Source organism: Arabidopsis thaliana, chromosome 5, assembly GCF_000001735.4.
Source record: "Arabidopsis thaliana chromosome 5, partial sequence".
Taxonomy (NCBI): Eukaryota; Viridiplantae; Streptophyta; class Magnoliopsida; order Brassicales; family Brassicaceae; genus Arabidopsis; species Arabidopsis thaliana.
In genome coordinates this window covers 7,251,299-7,266,199 of record NC_003076.8, presented here as the reverse complement: position 1 = coordinate 7,266,199, position 14,901 = coordinate 7,251,299, and the positions used below count along the sequence as shown (strand labels likewise).

General features: G+C 35.3%; 4 protein-coding genes and 1 non-coding gene across 13 annotated transcripts; 3 read left to right on the top strand and 2 right to left on the bottom strand.

The window, feature by feature from the left end:
• The first annotated feature begins 325 nt into the window (after positions 1–325).
• Positions 326–2,372, top strand: AT5G21280 (hydroxyproline-rich glycoprotein family protein). 2 transcript variants are annotated; one of them, NM_147881.4, is made up of 2 exons: positions 326–1,542; positions 2,055–2,372. In NM_147881.4, exons 1-2 carry the CDS (start codon positions 686–688, stop codon positions 2,104–2,106), a joined length of 909 nt encoding a protein of 302 aa, NP_680186.1. In that variant the 5' UTR covers positions 326–685; the 3' UTR covers positions 2,107–2,372. The 2 variants fall into 2 exon arrangements, with proteins under 2 accessions (NP_680186.1, NP_001332554.1); NM_001343703.1 differs by having other exon boundaries at positions 349–1,988; positions 2,055–2,320.
• Positions 2,373–2,555: 183 nt separating this feature from the next.
• On the bottom strand, positions 2,556–4,677 carry AT5G21970 (Ubiquitin carboxyl-terminal hydrolase family protein). Of its 2 annotated transcripts, none has more exons than NM_001343713.1 (2): positions 4,436–4,677; positions 2,556–4,210 (listed from the first exon to the last, which is right to left on the bottom strand). In NM_001343713.1, exon 2 carries the CDS (start codon positions 4,127–4,129, stop codon positions 2,780–2,782), a length of 1,350 nt encoding a protein of 449 aa, NP_001331314.1. In that variant the 5' UTR covers positions 4,130–4,210; positions 4,436–4,677; the 3' UTR covers positions 2,556–2,779. The 2 variants fall into 2 exon arrangements, with proteins under 2 accessions (NP_001331314.1, NP_680185.1); NM_147880.3 differs by having other exon boundaries at positions 2,556–4,150.
• A 1,954-nt stretch (positions 4,678–6,631) lies between these two features.
• On the top strand, positions 6,632–8,163 carry AT5G21960 (Integrase-type DNA-binding superfamily protein). The gene has a single exon (NM_147879.3). The coding sequence runs from the start codon at positions 6,990–6,992 to the stop codon at positions 7,638–7,640; it is 651 nt and encodes a 216-aa protein (NP_680184.1). The 5' UTR covers positions 6,632–6,989; the 3' UTR covers positions 7,641–8,163.
• A 1,880-nt stretch (positions 8,164–10,043) lies between these two features.
• AT5G21950 (alpha/beta-Hydrolases superfamily protein) lies at positions 10,044–12,351 on the top strand. Of its 7 annotated transcripts, none has more exons than NM_001343711.1 (4): positions 10,044–10,969; positions 11,504–11,599; positions 11,778–11,845; positions 12,007–12,306. In NM_001343711.1, exons 1-4 carry the CDS (start codon positions 10,178–10,180, stop codon positions 12,131–12,133), a joined length of 1,083 nt encoding a protein of 360 aa, NP_001331426.1. In that variant the 5' UTR covers positions 10,044–10,177; the 3' UTR covers positions 12,134–12,306. The 7 variants fall into 7 exon arrangements, with proteins under 7 accessions (NP_001331426.1, NP_001331427.1, NP_001331428.1 ...); NM_147878.3 differs by having other exon boundaries at positions 10,189–10,969; positions 12,007–12,351; NM_001343710.1 differs by having other exon boundaries at positions 10,044–11,599.
• An 861-nt stretch (positions 12,352–13,212) lies between these two features.
• Positions 13,213–14,205, bottom strand: AT5G00435. Its single transcript, NR_144147.1, has one exon. It is a non-coding gene; the product is annotated as an uncharacterized misc_RNA (transcript).
• Positions 14,206–14,901: the final 696 nt, after the last annotated feature.

Genomic DNA, 14,901 nt, shown 5'->3' with positions numbered 1-14,901 from the left:
AAACACACAATTTATCTCTTATACCATGTTTTGTGGTGGATAAAAATTTGAGACTTACTTTCAAGAGAATAAGCACTTTAATACTTGCTTACACAAAAACAGAAAGAAATTTTAACCAAAAAACAACAGAAAAATTCTTCTCCCAAATTCATATTTCTCTTCTTTTCTTAACATTAGAACCCAAAAAAAAAATCTTCTTGTGTAGAGTAGGAGGATACTTTGGTCAATTATTGCCAAGTGCCAACCATCCAAACAGACCCATTTACGGCAAAGTTTAATGAAAGAAAGAAAAGACATTTTCTATTTTTTTTTGCCAAAAATAGGGCAAAAGTACACACAGAGACACTGTTAGCTCTTAAGTAATATGTCATCGTAAGCAACAAAAAAAAATGAAAGAGCAACTAATTCTCATTTCTGATAATATTTTCTGATTTTTCACAAAAATAAAATTCTGTAAAATTGGGCTAGAGCAGAGTATTTATATCACCCACGAGCCTTTGCTTCTTCTTCCTTCTTCATCACCTCTCTTCTTCTTTCTGTTCTCTTTCCGGAGACATTTGTCTAAATCTCATCATCATTCACAATTTACTCAAACAAAACCTTGAGAAAGAGAAAAAAATGATCCAAGAGAAGAAGAAAAACCTATTAATGTCTTCTCAGTGAAAAACCATAACTAAAATCTTTAATGGTCAGATCAAACAAGCAAGAACCACGCGTCTCTTCTACTTACATCCGATCTCTCGTGAAGCAACAACTTGCTTATTCCACCACTATGACCACCACCACCACAACAACAACAAACGATGGTAGCGGCGGCGGAAAAACGCAAACGCAAACGCACAAGAAACAAGTGAGGAGGCGACTTCACACAAGCCGTCCTTATCAAGAACGTCTCCTAAACATGGCTGAAGCTCGTCGCGAAATCGTCACCGCTTTAAAACAACATCGTGCTTCCATGAGACAAGCCACAAGAATCCCACCGCCTCAACCACCCCCACCACCGCAGCCTCTAAATCTTTTCTCTCCGCCGCCTCCTCCTCCTCCTCCGGATCCATTTTCTTGGACGAATCCATCTCTCAATTTCCTCCTCCCTAATCAACCCTTAGGGTTAAACCTAAACTTCCAAGATTTCAACGACTTCATCCAAACCTCCTCAACAACATCTTCATCATCATCTTCCTCCACTTCATCTTCCTCATCCTCGATTTTTCCGACGAATCCTCATATCTACTCTTCCCCTTCACCTCCTCCCACTTTCACCACCGCCACTTCAGATTCAGCTCCTCAACTACCGTCTTCCTCTAATGGAGAAAACAACGTGGTGACGTCAGCTTGGTGGTCAGAACTCATGTTGAAGACGGTGGAGCCGGAGATTAAACCGGAAACGGAAGAAGTCATCGTAGTCGAAGATGACGTGTTTCCAAAGTTTAGTGACGTCATGGAATTTCCTTCGTGGTTAAACCAAACAGAGGAAGAATTATTTCATCCTTATAATCTCACTGATCATTACTCATCATCTCCTCATAATCCTCCATTATCCTGGTAATTATTTTGTATTTATTTTTCATTACTTAGAATTAAAGTTATTTTGATCGGTGTTGTTTTTCCTCCGGAATCACCGGTGGCGAAAATTGCGGCGGTTCTTGCATAAACTTCAGTGATTGAGTTTGAGACAGAACACAGAAAAAACAGAATCGTTCTTTTGTTTGGTTTTGATAATTAAATCGGAGTTATTGGATTAAAAATATGTGAAAGCTTGTGGTATGAGAAGGATCCACATAGGTTTATTGCACGATCTGAAGCTGTCCATTTTTTTCTTTTAGTATATGGTCCAATGATAAATAATATCGCCGACATCTATAAAACACTATCCTTACCCCATTTTTCTGAACTGTCCCAAAACCGTCTTGACGTCACCCGATATAAATTATATTTTTGTTATGTTATCATTGCACTTGCATTATTCAAATTTGGTTGTTACTTGTTAGGTAAATTATATATCTCTTTTGTGTGTTCTAATGAAACATTTTTGATGTGTGATATTCTTTTTACAGTATGGAGATTGGAGAAATTGAAGGCATGGATGGAGACGACTGGCTTGCTTGAACCACAAAGATTGATTACTGTTTTTTTTTTCAGACATGATGAATCAACTCTTTGGTTATTTTCTTATTATTTTTACCTTATTTTATTTGTTTTTCTTTATAATTTTTTCTTTTTGTTTGGTGACATTTTAATGAATCTTTAAAAATAACAACAAGCCTGCGGAGAGAAAATGTTCGATTTGGCAAAGCCACATGAATGAAGTAAAACTTTCATTTTCGTTGATTGACTTTGTTTTTTGTTAATAACTTATTATTAGACTTTAAATGTTTGATTAACTTCATTTTCTTTTACTGGTCATTTCAATCCTCATAAAAGAATTTTCACAATCATGTTGCAGCTTTAATATTAGACCCCTTCCCTCAACCTACACGACCTTGTTACACTTTAGCTATAGGCTATAGTAAAGATATTTGTTCAAGAAAAAAAAAAAAAGCTATAGTAAAGATACATTCAGAAAGGAGTTGTCTTTTTATTTGTCAATTTTCAATGTTACTGTATATATTTTTGGGAAGAAATGACGAAACAAATGCAAAAAGACCAGTTTCAGTTCAATGTTATTCTACAGTCTTGGAGATTTTTTGAATAGAAAGCTTATGAAGCTTGTCAATATAGAAATGTCAGGTTTACATTATAGTAAGAGCAAAGTTTACATAAATGATTTAGAAACTTTTGTCTAAACTTTGCTATTCTCTTCATATGCATCATTCACTTCCCCAATGTCCATCTCATCATCATCTGTTACCACATCATCATAATCACCATCTTTCTCAAATCCAACACTCAAATCTTCATCTCCTGAACCACTCTCCAGTAATTCTCTCTCTTCCATGTCCAAAGTATCACTATAAGTTTGAATATCTCTCTTCCTTCCTCTGTAACCCGTAAACTTCAGTAACTTTTCTTTCCAAAGTATCAAAGGACATTTCTCAATCAGCTCTGGCCCTTCGTAACCTTCAGTCAAGAACACACTGAATCTCTTCCCTCTCTCAGAGACATAGAAGATACCACAATGCTTCAAGAAAATCCTCATCAGCTTCTGTGGCATCACAAACTCCCTCCTGAAATGGGTTAGGTGATCTGTCACCAATCTCTTCTCGAGTGTAAAACTAAGCAGTTCGTGCATAACAGCAATTGCCCGCTTGTCGAATTCCTTTGAACCAGCTTCAAGTCCACGTGCATCGGCATAAGGAGACAGATAAGATCGTTTCTGAAAATGTTCGATCTTCCCTCTGTATCGGTACATTTTCTTGTACGACGGAGGAAACTTCATGGGGAAAGCCAGTGAAAGCATACCTGGCTTGTGTTCGCAATCCTCGGTTATACCTAAAGTCTTTTTCTCCAACTCTGTGATAGCCCAAGCTGGATTCCATGAAACAAGCTCAAGATACTCTTCTCCATCCCCAAGTTTCACAACTTTAAAATGCTGAGGAAAATTGTAGACCCAGTTTATCCTAAAATCAAGCGGCAACCCGAAATCCCTCCGGAAATGAACAATCTTATCCAATGGAAGCTTCTTATCAACAGACATCATCAAACACCTAGTCACATGTTCTGCAGCCTTGTCTCCATTCTCTTCAAGTAACTTGTCATGCTCGTCCAACAAATCTTCCCCTCCCTCTGTCAACCCGCACCACAAGACTCCTCTCTGATCTTTATACAATTCAAACAACTTCGGAGACTTTCTGATGAAATCACTAATCTTATGTGGTTTAGGCAAATTGATCTGCCGCCTATACTGTTCAAACGACCTGACGGTCATTATCATATCTCGCTCACCCTTCAACACCTCCATCAAGAAAATCACTTTAGAAGCTATCTTCCATTTCTCTGTCGCTATTTCGAGCTCTTGGACTCTCTTTTCCCTGCTCCTATCTTGAACCCGCTTGCTACTGGTCATGAACCTGACCCATACCCGCCTGAAAGAGGATTCTCCGTATAAAACGTTTCTTTCAGGCATTATCGCAAACACATTGTGTGCATTCCCATTCCGGTAGAATTGCAGCCAACATCGTAAACCTCCCATCAAAACCTCAGCTTTAAGCACCTAAACACAAACACTAAGAGTATAATTATCTCCAGACTTCACATAACAGTGTTCAGTGATCTGGAAACAGGATACAACAAAATACCAAGTTCAGTGAAAATTCGATTTCTAAAACCCCAAATGCTACAGAAATTATAATACAAATCCCCACAAATATGTATTGCAGAGATTAGGAAACATGCCCATTTTTTCACGATAAATGGATGGATGGTTACGATTACTTGTATCAACCGAGTAACTAGTTTTTGATGCCATGTGCAAATTTATCAATAGAGACACTAATACCTTAAACTATATGGCGGCGAAATAATGGAGTTAGATGGTTAGGCGGCGAGGTGAAAGATGATCGGAAACCCATGCGACGGAGGTCCAACGGCGACGGGAACAGAAAGGCAGAGCAAGGTGCTCATTGTCTTCGTCTTGTCGTATATGGGCCCAATAAAGCCCATTAAGTTCTCTTTTTTACTGACCAAAAAGAGAATTTGATTAATCTCGCGCTTTTTAGTTTGGGTCCTTTGGGATGTTGTTACTTTTCTTCTTCTATAGTTTACTCTACATTGATTTTTTAAGTTTAAAACCAAAAATAGTCACAAAAGACATATCCTAGTTTTTCAAACAGAAGTATGTATTCAGTAATGATATAATTATCTATAATTATAAGAGCATCTCCATCGGTTACAATTTTGAGAGTTTATCTTCACTGAAATAATATAAACAATTCATAAAAGAGGAGGGAGAATAACATAATTAAAGAAACGTTTCTGTGTAGAGAAATTTTAGAGTAATCATTGAGAAACTATGTGCATAGGTGGCTGCTTATAATTGGACAACTGAAAAAAAAAAAAAAATTTAATTACAAAATTAAGTCATTATAAAATAGTAATTTTTTTCTTTTTGATAAACTTCGAAGGTTTGTCACCAATAGAGATGGCCTAAGTTTCAATGCAAAAACGTGTACATGACTTTAGACTTTAGATACCCTACTATCTCTACCAATACTTTGTCATTGTGAAGAGAATACTCAAACTTTCAACTAATATTTTTTTTTTTTAATTTTTATATCTCGATAAATGCTGTTTTGTGTGTATATATTTAGACATCCGCACTAACAATTTCAAAAGAAGACTACCCATTTTCTGAACCGCATAAACTATTACATTAGATTAGGGTCTATATTTGTTCTTAAAAATCATATGGGTAAAAGCTGACTCGAATTATAGTATCCAATATTTTTTCAGTTTAATAATATTTTTGTCGAAAATTCAACGATGAAAGTACTAAGAAAGCAGATCATTCTTAAAGCAATTAACATTACAAATAACAAATTCATATAATGTAAGATTCAGCGCGGCAATAGGAAGGACCCAACAAAAGAAAGAAAGAAGGGAAAGATCCAAATTCCTTCACAAGTGTAGCTTTCATGAAACGTGATAATAGGATGTTGACCAAACACATGTCTATCTATCTATATATCTATTAAATATAAACAATTTAAAGTTGAAATAAAATAATATATAAGTAGTTTTATGTATGGGAAAAGGACTAGAAATGTACCAACCTATCCACTTAATATTTTCATCATACCTTTCACTTTTTGCTTTGCGTACGCAGGGAATGATACTTAAAAAAACAGGGTTACCGATTTCAAGACCAATTAAATAAACTGGAGTTGTTTATGTCTCTCTTTCAGTTTATTTTGACCTATTCATCATAGTCAAATCTTATTTACACATTAGTTATATAATAAACATCTAAAATCGTATCAATGCTCTTAAGTTTTCATTTTAAAATAGATTGATAAATAGTAAACTAATTCATGTATGTTGTCAAGAAAGAAAATCATGTCTAGCTAGACTTTAGTGTTTTACATTTTTCGATAGAAAAGTTCAATCAACCAAGAGCGAAATCTGAGCAAACAAGTGGTTGTTTCTCCTCGAGATCACATATCATCCAATATGGTATTGTGGTACTAGCAATTGTACCGGCACTACACAAAGCCTACTCCATCTTAGAGACCAACATTCTGAGCTCCAAGCTGGGAAAGTTGTTCTGATCAGTTTTATCGTCAAGTTCTTCAATTAGTTCTAAATTTTGAAGACTAGGCTCCAACTCACGTTTTCAGAGATCATATACCAAATGACTGCATTCATGCTGAGACCAATCATTTTTGATTTTACCTTTCACCGAATCAAACTTCTGCACATGGCCTATGACGGTTTGGCCATCATGACCGTGAATAGTTGTAGCATTTGGTACAAGAGGTTGCCTTTTTTTTTTAAAACTAATTTATTGAATTTTTACTTCTTCTTAAAATTAGAAAAACTTTTTTTAATGCATTTTTCACAATTGTTTTTCTTTTTGGTATCAAACATCTTTCAATTTCTCTGCAAAACCAAATTTATATTAAATTTAACTTTTGAAACTATATAAAAACCAAACAACGAAAATTAAATCAAAATATAGTTTTAACATGTATGATGATTTATATTTCGGTGAAAAGATGATGTGATTAAGGTCCAAATTTTGTTGTCTAGTAAAGAAAAACAAAAAAAGGTAAAAATATGCTTGTGACTGAGGAAATAACAGCACGTGTGGAATAATAAACATGACTTACTTCCGCGTTACCACGTAATCATCTTCTTCAACAACGCGCATACAAGCTGCGACCTTCTTCTTCTTCTTCTTATAACTGTACTTATCGCAAACACATGTATATATACACTCACAAGCCGCCATTTTCACTATACTGTCAGCTCCAAAACATACCTGAATAAGTGAATATACATTAAAACCTAATCTATCATCATATCCATCTCTTTCCCTCTCTGCATTTAGAGATATGGATGCATCCCCAAAGTACACAGGTGTACGGAAGAGGAAGTGGGGAAAATGGGTGGCTGAGATTCGTCTCCCCAACAGCCGTGACAGGATCTGGTTAGGCTCTTTCGACTCTGCTGAGAAGGCGGCGCGTGCTTTCGACGCGGCTCTTTACTGTCTTCGTGGCCCCGGAGCACGCTTCAACTTCCCCGACAATCCTCCGGAGATTCCCGGTGGTCGTTCTCTGACGCCGCAGCAGATTCAGGTCGTAGCTAGCCGTTTCGCCTGCGAGGAGGAGCTACTACCACCGGAACAACATCATCCGTCACCGCCACGTGGCGACCATAATACCGAGGAAGAAGTGATAATTTCGGCACGTGGGGAAATTAATAGTGGTAGTGGTGGGCCTACGTTAGGGCAAGTTGGGGAAGATAATAACAACGAGGGTAATAGTAATGACACGTCGTCGTATTGGCCTTTAATATGGGAGGAGGAGAATTTTGTAGGTCCTCCTAACTCAGATCATGAGTTCGGTTTTTTCACAGATGATTCAACCAATTTGTACTTCCCGACACAACAACAACAACAACATCAGCTCTCGTCTGATTTTTACTATGATGGAGCTTGTGAAGATGATTTCTCTCATTACAATATTAACCTTTGGAATTTCTGAGATCCATTTTTTTGGTGATCTTGGACCAAATATTCCTATATTGATTAATTCAATTTGTGGATTTCGAATTCGAGATTTCAAATGATCTTGAACCAGAATTTTCACCACCCACTAGTAGTGTGAATCATTTGTTTGAACTTTGAAGCGAATCCTATATGCCACAATGTAAGCAAGCCTGAGTAATAGCTTCACTACTTAATTATCTTATTCTTCTTCTTCTTTTTGTTTATTAAAACCAATCTGTTTCATATGATTTTTCAATATATTTTTTTGTATCTATGTGCTTTGTACGTATTACCTGGCACAATGTAATCTTCTATCTTTTCTAAGATTCGCTTGCATTTTTGTACAAAGCCAATCTTGGCCCCCCTATCTTTTGGTCTTATATACCGATGGTTTTTAAAGTTTATACGTAAGGTTCCATATGTGGTTTTCTATAAGTACTCACGTTTTGCGTGGCTGAAATGTTGTTAATTATATAAATTAATTTGTATTAAAAACTTTATACAAATATCATGTAAATAATGTTAGTTCAACTAGTTGAAGAGTCCTTAAAATAAATGAGCCGTGGCATAAGTCGAAAAGGAGAAAATTACCAAATTAAGTACTATATTTCAGTGTTGAAAAGTCCTTAAAATAAGACTGTTCTATGATGTTAATCAACCAAATCTGCTTATTTTTATAGGTCCATATGTCGAGAATACGAGATGGTAAAGGTAAAACCGTTTGTACCGCTAGCATTGACAAAATGCTTGCTGATTTGATCCAAACATTTACCGATTTGCAGCCTATGAGATTTCTCTGAGACCCTAGGGTGTTTTCTTTAATCTCAAGTCTATGGATAATTTTCCCATGTTTTTGGAATTTATAAATCTAAAAAAATGCAAAACAAAGTCATAAAATCAAGTGATTGTGGGGTTTTTTGTTTGTATTTACAATCAAATTAACGCAGTGCATTTTATATATAAGAGTTCTTTTTTTACAACTTTTTGAATATAACATGTGACTTTGTGAGTAGGCATGTTATGCTACAAAATAGTATGGCAACCTTTTCTTTCTTTGTTTGATAAACAATTTAATGGTTTGATGTTCGACCACATATACTACTAATCAATGTTTCATACTTGGTGGTAAAGATACAAAAGTTATGTTATCTAGGCAGACATAATACATGAAGTAGTTTTTGATGGCGATTTTGAGTACTATGAACAGTGTAATAACTCTCGTCGAGGGCTGGCCCTGGAAGGAGCAATGTAGAGCCCAATGGTCCCCAAGTCTCAAGGATTCCACGTTATGTAAAATGAGGGGTAATATACTATTATAGCCCAACGGCCGAAAAACATATAATTTGAAAATTGGCCGTATACTAAATACATTCATTAGGATGAAGCCAAACCGTCTTCAACTAATCCTGGTTTACTATCTAATATGTTTAAACCGAGTGATCACTTGATTTGAACCGGAAGATTCTAAGAGCATCTCCAACCTATCTCTATACTTTTTAGTGTAAAATTTACTCTAACTCACATGTATTTTCACCTCTTAAATAGAGATTTCTAATCGAAATTATAAACCTAAACCATTTACATTTATGATTTATTTACAATCTTAGCAAAAGAAAAAACATCTAAAACTAAAGAACTTAGGTTGGACTCAAGATTAGCACCAAATCTAGTTTCGGAGAGACCCAATAGACAAGTCCAAGATCCTACGGACTCTCCTCCTTAATTGCTTATTAAATTCTAGCTAACAAAGTAGCTCGTAGCCTCGTACAAACTTTATTTCTTTCCCTTTAATAGAAAACTCTTACCCATAAAACTACCACGTACGTTATAATTAATGTGGTGCTTTTAACTTATCGTGCGGACAATTCGTGACGAATAAGAAGGTTTTTTAGTTGCAAGACAGATACTACAACAATACTTATAAGTCTAAAATTGATTAATTATCCACACACAAAAAAACAATAATTGGTATCACCACTACTCAAATAGTGTCTTTTACAACATCCCCAAAGCTCGCAATACGACGACATACAGCTTGCTTTTCTAAATTAATATTGTATATGTCCGTTTTTTTAACTTCTACGTAGTTAGAATATGTGTGGTCAGATTTTTAACATTAAATTTTCTTTGAAAAGCATTAAAATTTCTTTATTTCTTCGTTTTGTTAATCACTTTCTATATAAAAAAAAAATATTTATTCTCTTAATAATTACCTAAAAATATATGTTTGCCTAAATTTCTCTAAATTTTTGTTTGACTAGCGTTACAAAAAATAAAAGTGTAAGCCGAATGTCATTAATTTAAGATAAATTATTGTTGGAGAAGAAATTGACTAGTCAAAGCAAGACTACAGGTAATTAATAACCCATAGTTACAAGTTGTTTAAACTTCTTCCATCTTCCCTTAACTCTGAATCATTAAAACTAACTAACAAATAAATCCAAAATTAAACAAAAGAATAATCAAACGTTACAACTTACAAGAATCAAACAAGGAAACAAGAATTAACAAAAGGTTAGCCTCTATCATTGTATGGTGCATGCAGCCAATAAATGCATTTATTTTATAACTGTCTATAAATGCAATAATTTCAAACTAAACATCTCTTTCTCTTTAGTTCTCCTATCTTTCCCCAATAATACTCAAAAAGCTTACTTATTGTTTCGTTTTCTAGCACTCTACAAAAATATGGCTCCCTCGTTTCTAAGCGTCGCAAGATTCGTTGAGGCACTACTCCGCCGGAGATTCTCCTCCGCTGGTCTCTCCTTACAAACCCTATCCATCGACTCCGAAACCACCATACAGTTCTGGGGACCACCACCGTCTTCATCATCGGAAAATACACAAAAACCGTCGCTCCTCCTCCTCCATGGTTTTGGACCTTCCGCTGTATGGCAATGGAGCCATCAGGTCAAGCCACTCTCTCACTTCTTTCGTCTCTACGTCCCCGACCTAGTCTTCTTCGGCGGCTCCTCTTCCTCCGGTGAGAACCGGTCGGAGATGTTTCAAGCGTTGTGCATGGGGAAGCTTATGGAGAAGCTCGAGGTCGAGAGATTCAGTGTCGTTGGGACGAGCTACGGCGGGTTTGTGGCGTATAATATGGCGAAAATGTTTCCGGAGAAAGTGGAGAAGGTGGTGCTTGCGAGCTCCGGTGTTAATTTGCGGAGGAGTGACAACGAGGCGTTTATCGCTAGGGCTAAGTGCCACCGTATCAAGGAGGTGATGCTTCCTGCTTCTGCAACAGATCTTAGGAGATTCTCTGGGATGGTTTCTTCTAAGAGACTCGATTATGTCCCAGATTTTGTCTTGAACGACTTTTGCCAGGTATCTTTTTTTTCTTCTCTTTTTTAAGGAAAATCACCCACTAATGAAATCTTAAAAAGTTTTTCTCCGAATTTCAAAAAATGTTTTTAAATCCTAAAACAAAAAAACTCAAGAAATTCGAAAACCTAGCTACAACTATAAAGGTTATATTCAGTCTCTTTGTTTCAAGTTTTGTATGGAAAATATTGAACAAAAAATATTTTTGAAAAAACAAATATTTAAACCCACACTTAATTATTGCAAATATTATAACACGAAAACGAAAGAAAATGGGGAGTATAAAGATGCACTCCACTACTTTATCTTTATAAAGACAGATGGATTAAAGAAAGACAAAGAAAGTTGTGATTTTCGTTTGGTTAGAGGACTTATAGACTTGCATAGAAAATGGGCAATGGGTGGCCTTGTAGCTCCCAAAGGAGGACACATATTTCTAATTTTAATAAATACAATTACATACTAGTTATTGAAAGAAGATTGTGTAGCTTGCATGATTGATGTATACATATTTTTATAAAATGAGAAATACGACAGAAAATGTATTCGGAAAAGAGAGAGGAAAAAGCAGAACTTCTCGAGGGGCTGAGTATTGGGAAGGATGACAAAACCAACGTTTCTCCAATTCAACAGGTTCGCCAATCGCTATCACCACTTTTTATTAGTTATTGAATTAGTGGGGTTTCTAAATAATATTTTATATGTATTTTGCATTATATAACACTAACATATTACATCAAAGTTTATAGTGATATCACTGATTAAAATTAAATGATTATAGATATGTATATGAACAATATGAATCATGCAGGATGTAATGCTGATATGGGGTGAGCAAGATCAAGTTTTTCCTTTAAAAATGGCCCATGACCTCAAAGAGTAAGACCCTTGATTATATTCTTTCTATTTGATCTAACTAAAGTTAATCGGGTAACCAATACCTATGCTACAAATACCAAGAGTGCGATTTGAGAACGAATTTTGGAATTGGTATAGTAACGAGTTATTCATATTCGTGTGTTTGTTTGTATATTTACCAGGATGTTGGGGACTAAGGCGACGCTAAAAGTTATACAAAAGACATCACATATACCTCAAACGGAGAAGTCCAAAGAATTCAATGGCTTTGTCATGTCTTTCTTATTACCTCCTTCTCCATCACCATAAATGTAACATCCATATTAAACTATAAATTACAATTTTTTTCTGATTTCGTCGATGTTAGAAGTATTTATGATGCATATGTCAGTTCATGATACATTTGAGAATATTTGTAACATTGTTATTGATGATGCATATGTCAAATTAGTTCATTTTTGATAAGTCAAATTAGTTCAAGATGGTTGATGAGACAATGTCCATAAAATGAATTCAACATAAACGCGTAAATCAAACACATATCTCTTGAACTACCGCTCTGTTATAGCATGTAGTTTTAGCAGGATATATAAGACTAATAACAAGAATGTAACTTAGGTTTTACATGTTAATAAAAAAAAAATCTCGGATTTAATTCAGCAACTAACAAATACTTAGTTTTTGAATGAAATATTGGAAATGGTTTTTGTTTTGCTTTCTGATTTAATATATAGTAATTCTAATATATTTGAAATATAATTTTAAGACAACTTATCACATTAATGGTCTATAATCGAGGAATGCGCCCTTTGAGTTGAAGGATCATGATTCAAAATCTTCAACTTCGATATTAAGCATGGTTAGCCAAAAAAAAATGTTTTAAATTAAATGATCTGCTATTTCACATATTTCGGATAAAATGGTTTGAGCCTTTGAGGTTTCGAAAAACAAGTACCACATAAAGCAAACTTTGCTCAACCATCAAAAACTTTGTTTTACGTTTGTTTCAGATATATTACGTACAGTACTGATAGGTTCGGGCAAAAGCAAAACCCGCCGTAGAGGAGCCTCTAAGCTTGCTTATTTAACAAGAAACAATCCACAAGTTTACTTTAGCCATTTTTGGGTCTTCTGAACCGTCTATAATTCCTCCCTTCGAAGATTAACTACAACTCTTCTTGAGATATTGGAAAATGCATCTTTAGGTAAATGTCAACTCTACAATTCCAAATCGCCTAACTAATTATCAAAAAAAAAAATCAATTATGTGACGAGCGCAACTGTTTTTTTAAGAATGTTTTCATAAACCCAATATTGGATACCGAAGCCCAATACCTATCCAAGTGGGTAGGACAGAATTGTCCAAACTCATAAGGTTCATTGCCAATTTAAATAAACAAAAAAGCTTCGACTACTTCGGCTTGATTAATACTTAGAAAAGAAAAAATACTTTGGCTTGATTGCTTTCACCAGGGCTAGCTAAAAAGCATTTCATATACACCCTTTCTAGAATTTATAGTTAAGATAAGGGTCCATAAATTTCTTTGGCTTTAAGGCTTTAAATTATATTAGACCAACCCTTGGCTAGCTAGAATGGAACTTTAGATACGTGAAGTTGATTTATGACGATAGAAGGCTTTTGTTTTTATTTTTATCCGCGAATTTCGGGCTTTGTACGTGTCCATGGACTAAGGACCAGAGTAGGGTAAATTAGCCCTCATCGAACGGGAGAGCTACGTTTCAACGCCCTTCAGACTGAACCACCAAACGAAAGCACGCTTGGGTTGAAGGCTTTGATGAACAAAGCAGAGGCTAGAAGTTTATTTCTGACATGTCACGGGGATGTCGTTCATTGTCATTGAATGACTTCATCTACAACTCTCAAAAAGCATGAATTCCTCTCGACCCTTGTTTTTGTTTACAAGAACATTCCTCCAAACATATTTTCTTGAGACAGTATAGCATTAGCATCATAGACAGATGCATTGGTGAGCGAAAACATGTGACAAAATTTAAGAGATAAGGGACGAAATAGGCAAAGCTAAAGTTCATATTATTATAGTGTTGGCCAAGAGCTTCCCTCTGAAGTTGATGTTGAAGATGAATGAAGTTGGCACAGTCCACCGTTGATTGTGCAACCAAAAAAATGTTAGGTATATAAACAAGGAATTGAATTATGGATAACAAACGGAATGAATGGGGTTAGGCAACGCCACGTGAACGGACGGACAAGAAGGTGGGAGCAACAACAATGAGTGGGGTAAGTGGTTCCGACACGACGATATATTTGAAAATATTTATTGAAAAGCGAAAAGCGAAATGAGAGTGGGTCTATAAAGGAGGACCCCCATCGACAATGATCCTGATCCTGATGAGATCCTATGTTGATACGCGGTTTCGAATTTGAAAATGCTTTACGCAACCAACCCTAGCGACTCTTCTTCTTTCTTTTGTTTTGCCAAAGTATTTTTTGTCTTCTTTTGGTTCTTTGTTTATGTCCTCTTGATTCTTTCAAAGAAGAATAATTTGCGATAGAGAAAGGGTTTGTTTGACTAGAAGAATTTTCAAATTTATATTACAATGAAGTTCATGCATTTCCTATCATTTTTTCCACACAAATTTTGAAATAAACTAAGCTTGAAGTATAAACAAGACCCGATAAATAGAATTTTATTCATTGATAACTTGCCAAAGAAGCATAATTCGGTGTATTGCCATTATTTGATGAGATTTTGAGTTCCACCTACAAAAGTAATAATAATGACAAAAATCTTCAGAAATGTAATTAGAACATAAAATAATGAACCGAATCTAGAAGAAGATAAACATAAATCTTCCAAAAGTGGTAACTGGTAAGAAGAAGGACATACAATTTGATAATTAAATGTGAAACAAACCTTTACCCATAATTTTGAAACAAATTATTCGGCTGGAAGGAATTAATAATTTTTAAAAAGAAAAGTAAAATAAAAATTCAGCGGAAGAGGAAATACTGTCGGCTGGAATAATATTTTGGTGGGTCCCACGTTTGATGTGTGGATAAGTCTCACCGTTTCTTATTTTACAAAGAAAAAAGA

Bases quoted from the DNA above. Each gene is read 5' to 3' on its own strand.
- AT5G21280 (NM_147881.4), top strand. From the start codon at position 686: ATGGTCAGATCAAACAAGCAAGAACCACGCGTCTCTTCTACTTACATC. The intron at 1,543-2,054 runs GTAATTATTTTG...TTCTTTTTACAG, and splicing joins CATAATCCTCCATTATCCTG to TATGGAGATTGGAGAAATTG.
- AT5G21970 (NM_001343713.1), bottom strand. From the start codon at position 4,129: ATGGGAGGTTTACGATGTTGGCTGCAATTCTACCGGAATGGGAATGCA.
- AT5G21960 (NM_147879.3), top strand. From the start codon at position 6,990: ATGGATGCATCCCCAAAGTACACAGGTGTACGGAAGAGGAAGTGGGGA.
- AT5G21950 (NM_001343711.1), top strand. From the start codon at position 10,178: ATGGTGCATGCAGCCAATAAATGCATTTATTTTATAACTGTCTATAAA. The intron at 10,970-11,503 runs GTATCTTTTTTT...GAAATACGACAG, and splicing joins TCTTGAACGACTTTTGCCAG to AAAATGTATTCGGAAAAGAG. The intron at 11,600-11,777 runs GTTCGCCAATCG...TGAATCATGCAG, and splicing joins ACGTTTCTCCAATTCAACAG to GATGTAATGCTGATATGGGG.